This window comes from Aphis gossypii, chromosome 3, assembly GCF_020184175.1.
Source record: "Aphis gossypii isolate Hap1 chromosome 3, ASM2018417v2, whole genome shotgun sequence".
Classification (NCBI taxonomy): Eukaryota; Metazoa; Arthropoda; class Insecta; order Hemiptera; family Aphididae; genus Aphis; species Aphis gossypii.
In genome coordinates, this window is record NC_065532.1 from 46,361,653 (window position 1) to 46,375,253 (window position 13,601).

The window sequence follows — 13,601 nt, forward strand, 5'->3', positions numbered from 1 at the left end:
TAAAATGGATAGGGAATAATCTAATAGTTTGTGTTAACTATTAACTAATATTTAAAATGCCATTTATACTACAATACCTACAACACGTTGATATTCATTTATATTTATAGTTCTTCATTAGACTTTTTTATATATCTGTGTTTGAAAAAATGTTATATACATCTCTATTAAATACCTACTTAATAAGATTTTTTTATCAGATCTATATATGAATCACTTTTATTAAGAAAACTCATGGTACTTATATTATATATTTATATCAATATACTTACATTATATAGATACTTTAAAGTTGCGATAATCAGCTAGGTTTTAGTTTATGATTGTATGTATCAATATTCAATGACATTACTTTTTACAGGTTTCTTAATAGGTATTCGAATTTCGTACAAAACATTTATAACATTACTTTTTGTTGTAATAATTGTTTTCCTTTTTTTTTATTTAAGTATGATAAAATAATTGTAGTTTGTGGCATGACTAAATAAACTATTATTTTTATTAAATATTGTTTATTTAGTCATGGTTTGTGGTAAAATAACCTAGGAAATGCAATACAAAATTCCTCACGAGTTCTAACAATAACCTAAAAATATTAAAAATAAATATTACGCACATTATGTTATGATAAAGATATAATTGATATAAAGTTCAAATTTTCAAAAAAAAAAAAAAAACAACGACTATAGTTATTAAGTAGGTACTTATTTTTGTTGCAATTCAAAAATTATTTTTAAGGAGTTTACACAGGAATAGGAAACATACTTATAATGAGTGCCACGATACTAAGATAGAAATTTATAAATACTAAACGCAATAAAATATATTATCAAGATTAACTAAATTCTTCAAAATATTACCAATTTATTACAATTACAACGTATATACAATTACACTTAAATTTTGGTTATTGACCAATACAACTTATTTCTAAGTATTGGTTCTATTCACTCATTTTTACGTTACGTTCTTTAATGATGTTATCTCATCTGACAAACTCAAGTTAACACAAAATTAAATTTAAAATCGTTCATGTGATAGTTTAAAAAAAAAAAAATGTATTTCCATTAAAAAACTATAAATATCTATTATCGTTGCTAATGGCTGCAACTACATAGTAAGAAATAAACATAAATGATTTCGCGTGCCGGTACAAAAATATGACATTCCTCATTCAGCTTTCAATGGTGTAACAACTATAGCATAAATTACAAAAATTACGTTTCATAATTCTTCTTGTTTGAAAACATTACGAAACATTACGTTTATAAAGTTTATAATATATTTACGAGTAGGTATATTACAATATCGTGCAGAATAATAATATTATAACCGACAATAATCTGACTATGTCGGAATCAAGCTCAGCGGCTGCACGAGTCTCAGAACTCGGTGATTCATCGGGCTCGTCAACAAAACGTCCGTATTCTTCTACTCCCGATATTATGACAACAACATCTAACGAGAATACAGTCGCGGACCAGGAGAAAGAGATTAAAGAGATCCAGACGCCGTCTGTGTTGACCGACGGACAGATTTCCGGAGAAGACAACCCCGGGCCGATCGTCGATTCACACGACGGGAAGGACCGTGGAGATTTGGCCGGTCGACCGTGGGGTTCGTTGCCGAATTCCTTGCAGGATGACGTCGCGTTGAAATCAGACGGTGAAATCGAGTGCATCGTCGCCCCGATGCGAGTTCCGAGCGACTCGTCGGCTTGCAATGCCACTGCAGAGCCGGCGGTGGTCGAGATCGAAAAGCGATCCGTGTCGACTAATCGGGAGATTTTCGATTTACAAAACCCAGGGCCGGTCACTTTCCACGACGGGAGTAACCGCGGTTATTTGGCCGATCGGCCGTGGCGTTCGATGCCGAATTTGTCGAATCGTTACGTTAGGATGAAGTCTGACGAAGAGAAAAAAATCGAGTGCATCGCCGCTCCGATGCAACTTCCGTGCAACTCGTCGGCTTGCACTGGCACTGCAGAGCCGGCGGCGGTGGTCGAGATCGAAAAGCGATCCGCGTCGACTGATCGGCAGATTTTCGATTTACAAAACCCCGGGCCGGCCACTTTCCACCAAGGGAAGAACCGTGGCGATTTGGCCGATCGGCCGTGGCGTTCGATGCCGAATTTATCGAATCGTCGTTACGTTATAGTGATGAAGTCTGACGAAGAGAAAAAAATCGAGTGCATCGCCGCCCCGACGCGAGTTCCGAGCGATTCGTCGGCTTGCACCGGCACTGCAGAGCCGGCGGCGGTGGTCGAGATCGAAAAGCGATCCGTGTCGACTAATCGGGAGATTTTCGATTTACAAAACCCGGCCGGGCCGATCACTTTCCACCAAGGGAAGAACCGTGCAGGTCATTTGGCCGATCGGCCGTGGCGTTCGATGCCGGACTTGTCGAACTATCGCGTAGCCGTGAAAGTAGACGACGATGTGGTGCCAAAAATAGAGAGCTGCGCCACTCCGGCGGAAGTTCCGTGCGACTCGTCGAAGGTAGTGCCGGCCAAACGTCGTTCGTTGTGGAAACGGACTAAGAGATTCGTCCGTCGTATGTTTTGTTGCGGTTCGTAACGTACAGCACGATCGGATCCTGTTGATACTGTTACAGTAGTTCACGATTTTCGTGACTGCTTGTAAAGATTTTCGATATGTGTCTAATTAATACCTAATATAAATAGGTAGATACCTGATTTTTTTCTAAATTTAACTCAACCGTGCAGTTGCAACGACGGGTGCTGCTTATATACTTAGACGGATACCGAAAATCGTATTTGTTTATATAAAATGTATAATATGTTGTTGTTATGTTATATTTAATAAATTGGTTTTTGTTTATGGTATATATATTATATTTATTAATCAACGCCAACACGTCGTAATAATCGTAAAATTAATCTGTGTGCGGCTTGTGACTTATTTTTCATCGACTGAGCAGAACGATACTATAATGTAGGCAGATAAACTTGACAGCTCTTATTTTGATTTAGCTAATAACGTTATCTTTAGTATTAACGGTTTTCGATGTTTATTTTTTCTACGTAACGTCTCGTCAAACGGTTCTACGTTTTTAAAATTTTAAATTTTAAATTTTAAATGCCACCTAACCCTCGAATTCATATATTGTTTCCTCGTAAAAGATCACTACGGTTTTCGTCCGGACGTTCTTCTCGTAATATTTATTTAGCGACTTTATTTATGGTTATTTTCAGTGTCAGTGACAGGTCGTAGACGTATAATTTATACCATAACCTTAACAAAGCTTTTGATGCTGTGGATCATAAATAAGCTCTGATTCGTATTCTTGAGGCGTTCGTCTTCGGTTAACCTCTGTCCTGGTTTAAGTTCTACCTCAGTGAGATGTATCAATGGGTAAAAGTACGTATTTAATGTCAAATCTAGTTTGTTCCTGACTTCGTCTGAGGTTCCACTGTCTCCTCTGCAGTTGTTCTAGCTATTAATTAATAGCGCTTGTCTTGTTTTGGTTTATACACGTGTGTCTGTGTGTGTCGAGAATTTCCTTAAGCTATAGTACAGATGGACCTTGATCGGTTTTCGGAATGGTTTAGTGCTTTATATGTTTTTCACTCAACCACACTAAATGCTAAGTCATGTTTTCTAAAATTCGTTCCCCCTTTAGTTTATAAGACAGAAAGTCTTGGAAAGACTGTTATTCTTCGTGCTGTGGGTTGCGATTTTAATTATTTTGTATATATATATATCTATATATCTATTATAGGTCACTATATGATACGTAAAGTTATCATCGGCGTTATGATTTATAAGGACTAATTTTCGGCCGTACTATGGAATTTCTTTCTGTTTTTGAAAGCTTTACTAATTAGTAATTATTCTACGTGACGTTAGGTGTATATTTTTAATAACGTTATAATATAAATTGAGTCGGTATTATAACTGTGGTAGGGTAAATAATTTGGTAATAAATTATTCTCTCCGCTTGGGACTAAGTCCTCCGAGAAAGGTTTATGTTTATTAACATTCAAAACGTTCATTTATCCCCGTTTAGTTGCAGGGGGATTGTGGTCATCATCTAGACATACGGTACAAAAAATTTAACAAATTTCGTTTATATTTCATGATCGTATACAATATGGTTAAGTTGTATGTACTATTATATTAACCAACATTTTTCGCAAAGTAATTTAATATTTAATATCGAAGTAGCTTCTATACAAATTTGTGTAATTGTGTACTAATCTTTATACAGGGGCCGATTTAAGAATAAATGTTCTTTAGATTTTCTTCTAAAAAATGCCAACAATTTTCGTTCTAAAAATAAAGTATATAGGTACTTTTCTACATGCAGTTCTAAATGCAGTCTCTCAAATTTTATTCGAGATTTTGTTCTAAGCACAGAATTTACTTATTAATTAGTTTTTAAATAGGTATTATTAATTTTTTTTCTGTTGTTATTCTAATATTGTATCCTCATTTATCGGACATGTTAAAGTAAATAAAAAATTGTAAATATTTTTGCGTAGTTAAAATGCATTCATTCAATTCTCGGTTTTTATGCCTAAGCCTAAGATTTGAAAATTAAATGTAAGTTTTTAAAAGTTACCTACTAGTGGAACACGGGTTAATAAATAAGGATTTGGTTTTTTTATAGTAATGTTATGACTTATAACTTATAAACCTAGAATTTATTCGTATTTTTAATAAAAAAAATAGGTTAAGTTTAATACCTCTCTATTTTACGGTTTATGAGTACATACAACTGTATGTACTGTTCATACAATAATTTTAAAAAATATTATATTATTTTACCGAGCACGATTAAAACGGTATTGTGTTTTTTTAATAATTTCACAAAGTTCAATAGTATTATTAGTAGTATTAGTAGTATTACATATACCGACTGTAAACTATATAATATGTTATATACTTATATATAAAATCACGAGAGAATATGGCGCGTAGATGAAACAATATTAGTACCTATAGGTATTATTTTATTTTATTTAACAGACAGCTGCCCAGGTTTAAGCCTTTGGTCAAACTGCAAAATTTAGAGAGTGAGAGAAAACTAAAAAATATACATAAATTATTAATTGTATTGTACTATACTAATAATCGAATAAACGATATCATATAATATAATAATATACCTACGTACACTTTTACTATTATATGATGTGACTATACGTCGATGAGGTGTTATTTTTAGATAAACCAACTCTATATTTATTTTATAATAAAATAACGTAATATTGAACGGTGGGTAGATGGTTTTTTTTTTAGCTTTGTGGATTTATACCCTTTGTTTGTAAATGTGTGTGTGTGTCTACTGAGTTGGCATTAATTTGGCGCGAATAATGTCAGAAGTTTTTACGGTTGAAATGTAATATCTACGGTGTGTACGTGGAAGTTAATAATTTCAAGTACTGAATGAAATATTTATAAAATAAAAACTGTCGGTAGTTGTTGTCTATCTATATTTTTCTTCTTAGGTTCCTAATAATAAATAAGTTTGCTCGAACGTCCACCTCGCTGAATATTTTCGTATACACGTATAATAGATACACATAATATAATATCATATTTTTATTTAGTAAAACTTAAACCTTTTTTTGTGCAATAATTTCGGTCAGACTTGTGTGTAAAGGTAGTTAGCCATTATATTCCCAGTGGCTCAGTGGCATAATTACGGGGGTGCACTAGCGCCACTAGCTCCCCCTCGCATTATGTAACAGGTACGAAGATGTACCTACGTTTACATCTGTTAAAACAAACTGATCTCAAAATTCAAATTCTATAAAAGTATAATTGTAAACTTATAATTATAATATATTATCGTGTAGAAATACCAATTTTTCCATTGATCAAGAACTAATTCTCTGTTCGGTTTACCTAAAATAAATTTTTCCTGTTACAATAAATATGATAAAAACAAAAATAGCAACTGATATGAGTAGAGGTACTCGGGTTTTAATAATCTAAATGTCTAATTATTCCTGAATAGTCACTATTAATTTTTGAAAATAATTTTTGAAGAATTTTATAGTATTTAGTGTTCAAACTATCGTGGCCAGAAAGTCTGTTTTGTCAAATATTTTCAAGTATTTGACTATCGATCAGTGGTTGATGGTTTGGTCTTAGATTCGAACAGTTCAACCCGTCACTACAAAAGAAGTGTTGCATTTTTAAATACACTCATTTAAAATGTTAAAAATATATAGACCGTAATATATGATGTGGTGAGTTTTAGTATAATATAATTAGTATACCTAGTTAGAGTTAGTGTTAAATAAAAGGTATATGTTAGTCATTGAATAAAAATAGATTAAGTGTGTGAGCGAAGCGATCGGCTTAGAATATGACTTATAATTGGTTTTTTTGACTATTGAACCTATGAAAGCTTTGTACCTGCTGAAATCGAATGGAATTACGCCTATATTATTTTCTGTATATTATACAGTATAGCCTATAGGTATAAAAATTAATAATAAATATTAAATAAGATGTAAATGTACTATAACTAAATTTGAAAACTCACAAAAGATGTTTTAATAATATTCTTGATTTATTGTGCTTAAACATATACACACCGAAACGATTAACAGGGCTTACTGAAGGATTACCTACGCGTGAGGTCAATGTAAAACAGGATTATAATGTGCAGTGATGGTCGATCTACCGCAAGGATTATCCCGAATTTATTCAACAAACAAATTTTAAAAAAGGATTTGAAGCTGTTTAATTTTTTTTATCATCAGTTTTTATACAACTAGGTATGAGTTGTTTGTGAACGGCGTCCGTGGGTTTAATGTCTAGATTAGGGTTGCAGGGCAATTTCTGGGAACGGACTTTGGCTAAAATTTCTGGGAATATTGAACAATATTGAAGAGAATAATAATTTACAATTTATTAATATTATTATTTAATAATGAATGGAGTACTTCAATTAGGTAATATTCAAATATTTTGACCTAATACATTTTGTACTTTGTTTGATTACAAGTTAATGTTTTTTTTTTTAATCGATTAAAAATTAAAAAAAAAAAAATGATAGAATTGCGTGTTTGTGCATAGAGTATTTTCGTCGTAATGATACAACATACAATGTTATTATGTGTGATAAAATTACACGTTTGACTGATAAAATGGACTTAAATTAATTAACTTTAGTAAATTAAAATCCAATAATATTAAACCAACTATGGTAATATTGTACAAGATATGAGAATGCATATCCTGCATTTCTAAAGCGCAAACACATTGAAGTACATAAATTATTTTGTATTTAGTTATTTAAAATATATTTACTTAATATAATATTATAACATTAGGTCGATCAAATTACGAATAACCGATTGTGTTTAGGTTGTACTTATAAAATCAAAATCCTCGCTGGTGGTATTCTAAGTATAGTTTCTCTAGACACACCTAGGAAATCGTTGGTGCTTTGCGCAAAAGTTTCCTTTTGTTAAATATTCGCTAAAATGTTAATAGGATTCTTGTAGATGACACACTGCAATCATTAACAAAATTTCAATGCTCGGAAAAAATGAGTTCAAAAGAAACGTGTTCTTTTGATTTTGTTCTTTTCGAAGGAATTATGAGCCTAATAATATATAGTATACATATATTATTAAAAAAAAAACGACAAATTTTCTTTTAATGGAACGTAAAAATTAACTATAATTCCATTTTTTTAAATAACATAAATAGGAGTACTTACGGAAACTTTTTTTTTTTAAGCTCTAATAACAAGAATTTGAGTAAATCCTTCTTTTAAAAATAACTTTCCAAGAGCTGTATAATTTACAAAAATAATGATTTTTGTTAGACTATTACTTAAATAAAAATATGCGGCGATTCTATTGAATTCCATTATAAAAATATAAAAATGTAACTAATTCGTGTGCCCATAATATGTATAACTTTTAAACGCGAATATAAAAAATTAAGTCAGAATCGGATAAAAGTTAATTGTTAATAATTGGCGAGTGTTAATATTCACGTGCCGTTCGTCGCAGCGAACTTAACTCGGCATATTAATTATTCAACGGTCATGCAGTGTCACAGCGATGACAGAATTATATTTAAACGGTATACTACCCGTATAATCCTATCACAAAAATTATATGGGTAACATCCAAAAACTTAAAATTTGCTTTACTCTTCATACTTTCGTTCACATTTCCTTAATCATCTATTAACTTAAGCATCCGGTTGAAAATTAATAATATTGTTATGTAATAAAACAATATCGAAGCGATTTACATTTAAACATACTTGATCTACTGACTAATAATGTATGTTTTCAATTTTGGCATGATAAAACCCGTTGCTCTATAATAATTGTACTAAAGAATTTTTTAAAAAATTTGAATTTTTAACTTAAAATTAAAAAATCATAATAAAATACCTCATATACTCCCTAATCGCATCAAAAGGATTACAATATAAAAATAGACGTTTTGATTTTTTTACCCAGGTGCGTAAATCCAAGATTGGCGTGTTGTATACTTGAAACATTAATAAACGTGTTTTCTCAAGTATTTCATTCGTCGCTATTTGAGAGGTGTCAAAACGCATAATTAGTAATAGCCGACACAGTCACACGGAATCAAATAAAATATCAAGTAACATCACAATATTCCCAGCACGAAATATGTTCCAATGGTAATTTTTTTTGACCTTTGTTAAATTTATTCCGCTTTACGGTGTCGATATATTATATATTATACAAAAAAAAAAAAAAAATCGAAGAATATTTTCAATTTATGGAATGTCACCGTACGAATATATAATATAAATAATAATTTATTTTTGAGACATCAAGAAAAAAAAAACTCAAATTATTATGATAATTATATAAGATACCTAAAAGATTTACCTGTATAACTATACTCTGTAACCCACCAACACTCACCACCACCCCTAGCACGTGATCAAATAATTTTCTAGGCGATATTGTTATATTGTTTTATTGCTATTTTACCGATGTGTGTTAATCGATTATTATTATTTGGCGATCGCAACGAACGTTTTCGCAGTCGTGTAAAACGGTTTTTCACTTCTTGCCACGAACGGATCGAATACTATCCATCCGATGTAAGCTTTTCGCGCTGCTTTGATTGCGCAGAGGTAGACGGAAATGTCAAAGCTCGTTTCGTCCGTATCATATTATATATTCGCCAGAGACCGTTGTCCGGTGCTGTGCTTTCCATCAGCGCTGTACACCGGTGTAAGGGTTTAATTTTGTGTCGACAAACATTGACAGTAATAAAATGAATTATTATCTCGTGATGGTAATTTCGTTTTTACCTGCAAAAGGCTTATATTATATTATATAGGTACGTGTCGCATGATCGATGACCGTCCTGCGGCGGCGACGACACGATTCGAAATACATTTTTGAGCGTATACATATAATATCTGTGTTATTAAAATTCGATTTCGCATTGTTTAAATTTGTTTGACTGGAAAACTATTGTTTAACGTAGTTTTTCATAATATTATATACGTTTGTTTTTTTCGCTACATATTCATATTTGAGTGATAAATTTTTTTTTTTTACGGATGGAGTGTTAGAACCTAAAATCTATTTTGTCCGATTACTATAATAACTAATCTTAAAAAATGTTATCAAATGATCGAACATCGCAGCTCCTTTATGAGAACGGCCGTGTTTAATACGTTGTGCGCATGGGCGCAGGTAGAAAATATTTTCGGAGGGGGTTTTGGTCTAGATTTAAGTACATTAAATTTAATTCACAATTTTATTTTAAAATTATTTTGTCTTTAATTTCGGGGAGGGGGGTGTTTGAACACCCAAAACCACCTCCCTTACCCAAGCCCATAGTTGTGCATGGTTTCAGTAAGTCGGAAAAATTAATTCACACGTCTTGTAGTTGCTCGTGCGACGTCCATAATTTCACACACAGTATTCGCGTGTATGACTCGGGTCAACATTCTCCCGGGGACTACCTACAACCATTTTATCGTGACGTTTTGTCCACCTCATTATTTAATATATTATAATAACTTTATAACTTGCGAGTTATAGAAACGTAACATAACTCGTATACACGGTTCTAAAATCTGCTTTTAATACATACAAGCGTATTATAGTAACTACACAATGAAACTATTTAGCTTTATTATTTATAACCCTATAAAGTTAAGGGGCGCTAAATCGTATACTAAGCATCTTTTAGATAGGTACACCACATTATTAATTACGGGATTAACTATTATCATCATGGTGTAAGTTATTGTTAAATCGCTCGTTCTTTGATATATTATACTGTACAGGGTGTTTTATCCTGTTTGTCCTTTTAGGCATATAATATTACCCACCGATATCCCCTGTCCACTATATTTTAATAAAACTTTACTACCTGCAGAATCCAGCTTAAAGTCAAAACCTTATACACATTATCCGGTCGAATAATTAATGTATAATAAGTACATAATAGTCCTAATATGACTTTTAAAATACTTATAGAAATATTATATTATCTTCATCGATTATCGGTATTTTTTGTTAATATTTGTAAACTGTGATTTTCTCATAAAGTAATAATTTTTTAAAAATACCAATTAAAATATTTTATTTTAAATTTTACATTTTAACTTTGAGAATATAATATGTGGTAAAACAATCGAGCAGAAAGGTAACTTCCTTATGACACAAACGATGTACCTATACGGTATAATAATATGTATTGTAATCACTGTTATGTTTGGTGATTAACTTAAATTGTTGAATTATTCACATGCGTTATTATTGATATAGACATAGTAATTTAAACAAAGTTTAAACCAATTTTTCTTATTTTTATTTCGGCCAGTACTTTTATTTTTTATAATTGCAAAAGACGATATACCTTTAATACTAAAATAAATACAAAAACGATAAGTTTATTATATAGTATCGTTTATTTTATGTTATAACAAGAAGGTTAAAAAATAAACAAAAAATTTAGTTCGATTAAAAACATTTTCATTTTCAAATAAGTAGGTAAATATAACGATGAATTTTTTTTTGTTCACATTGAATAAGTATGGACAGAGCAAGAAAAATAAGCGATATGGATGGGGTTTCTATGAGTATTTTTTTTTTATTTTATAAAAACTTTATGAAATATATTTTATCTTAATTTATTCTGTATTGCATATTTATATGGTAATTTAACTGATGTCAAAACTATTGATTACTTCGTTTCCTAAGGGACTTATAGACCTTTCTTATATACGCATAAAACAATTTACTCGTACTTTGATAATATATTGTGCAGCGTAACCTATCCATTATTTTTATAATTTCTTATATTATATAATATTAGTACAGATTCTAAAAAGTTTTTTTTTTTTTTTACCACGATTTAATTTTGATATTCAGATAACAAGAAATTACTTTTTTAGTTTGCAAATAATGTATTTTTGATCGTCCTGTTTCGCTCTGCCCACCTACGTAATATTTTAAGGTCGTAACGTTTCCAACGAGTATTATCTGTTGGCGTTTAACTGTGAATTGGCTATACACAAGCGTATATAATATTAAATATACTCTGCACAGTTTAAATGATTAATAACCACGCAAGTTTGAAGTTTGTTTGCATTATGTTTGTGCATAACCTGTGTCACAGCTAAATCTAAACTCAACTACATATAATATAATTATTGAGGTAACGGTTAAGATATAATATTTTTTTTATAAACGTATAACGATCTAGCACTGTAAAACGGTGGTCAATAATACACGAGAAACAATAATAAATACGATGCGACCGTCAGTTGAGTGGTGCAAAGTACGTCACCGGCGGATTTTGTTTTCGGTCCTTTGGTAGGACTCGCGTGATGTTTGCGTGTGACCGTTACCACTGCGTTTGTTTGGTTTGTTGGCACGGTCATGTTGCAGTACATGTCATCGCAGCAGGATACGCACACCTTTAAAAAAAAAAAAAAAAATACATCACCTTAGTTTAAAATTGCGTTTTTACATGTATTATTCTGAGTTTTGATTAAAATAATAATTGCTGTCAAATGTCAACATTGCGAAGTTAAACGCTACGACGGTTTTACTGTTTTAGCCACGGGCGTGCGTTTTTACCTGCAACGGAAAAACAAGAAAATCTTTTGCTGCAAGTTTTTTAAATTTTACTCGAAAAGAATAATACCTAAATCCACGAAATCACTCGTTCGCTAGGCGATTGTACGTGGTTTTTTTTTTTTTTTTTTTGATTTTTACGAAGACCTTTTGTTGTTTTTCCAAAACTGAGTTATCGATACTATTCTATATTTTTGTTCGAAATACACATCGTCAAATTAATTTAAAATACAAAAAGTAAGACTGTACAACCGACTAACCAGGAAGTGATCGATGTACCATAGTCACGCATGTCGCGTTTACACGTTGGGAAAACTGTGCTAAACTACCCCTATCGGCTATCACCAAATTGAAAAATGTTTCGGGCGTGTCGGTGCAGCAAAACGATACTACGTATATAACGTGACCTTAAAAAATTCAGACCATTCGGGGGTGCACGATCTTACACCCCCGAGATTTCGCCTATAAGGTATTTGAAATACCTATACATACATTATATACGTATGGTACGATTTATATTTTATAGAAAACATTGATTTTAACAGTGCGTGCGTGGCTGTGCGTATAAAGTACCGACGTGCAGTCTTCTAAGCTTTAAATGTGCAATAAAACATTATTTAAGATTCTTGCTGTATTCATTAATGTATATATATATACTATAGGTATAGGTATAGGTACTTTTAACAGAGTTGTGATATTGCCGTATGGAAGACAAACGTAAGGTGAATATTATAAGTAATGGACATTTTTATTAAACATATATTTTGTAAACTCATATTTATACTAAAATAGGAAATACTTAATCTATTATATTATTGATCTCATGGATTATATATAATTTATAATTTAAAGATGAGGATATTATGTACTATTATCCTTGGCAATTATTTAAATTTATTAGATTTTTTTACATGTGTTATATTGCACTTTAATGTAGTACATGCGTAGGTATCTATTATATAAATAAACTAACATGTTTTTGAATTTTAATTAGTTATTATTAAAATAAAAAAATAATAAATAGGTACATTATATAACGCGTTTATATATAGATTTCAAGATGATTGCTTTATATATTTTATACCATTATTTAAATTCAATGCATAGATTTGGTTAGGTGATAATGGCAGCTTTTTACAATAGGCATTATAAATATATTATAATGCATTATATTATTTATTGATTTTTTTTTGATTTTTCGTTTGTAGCGTAGCCGTTTTACATTGTGAATTTGTAAATCTCAAGAAAGGAACTCTTGATTGACAAGAATATGTAAAGTTATTTTTAGTAGCACTTTATTAGTTAAATTGCATTAACAATCGGAATGTAGCTGATAGTGCAGGGCTTTGAGAAGAGTATATTATTATAGTGAATAGGTACCTAGTGATTGATTAAAATGAACAATGAACAAAAATCACAATAGAGTTTTTTTGTGTTTTTCTTCCGGCCATCTATTTGATGTATAAATCCCATCCACAACATCTTACCTTTTCATTTTATTTTATCTCCCGACATTA

At 31.2% G+C, this 13,601-nt stretch overlaps 1 protein-coding gene across 4 annotated transcripts in view; it reads right to left on the bottom strand.

Annotated features, from left to right (window-relative positions):
- Positions 1–10,894: 10,894 nt before the first annotated feature.
- Positions 10,895–13,601, bottom strand: part of LOC114122236 (ly6/PLAUR domain-containing protein 6B-like) — a 65,660-nt gene continuing 62,953 nt past the window's right edge. For all 4 annotated transcript variants that reach the window (XM_027984835.2, XM_027984838.2, XM_027984839.2 and 1 more), the window contains exon 5: positions 10,895–11,924. In XM_027984835.2, the coding sequence (XP_027840636.2) occupies positions 11,727–11,924 (198 nt within the window). In that variant the 3' untranslated portion in view covers positions 10,895–11,726. The remainder of the gene's footprint in view (positions 11,925–13,601) is intronic.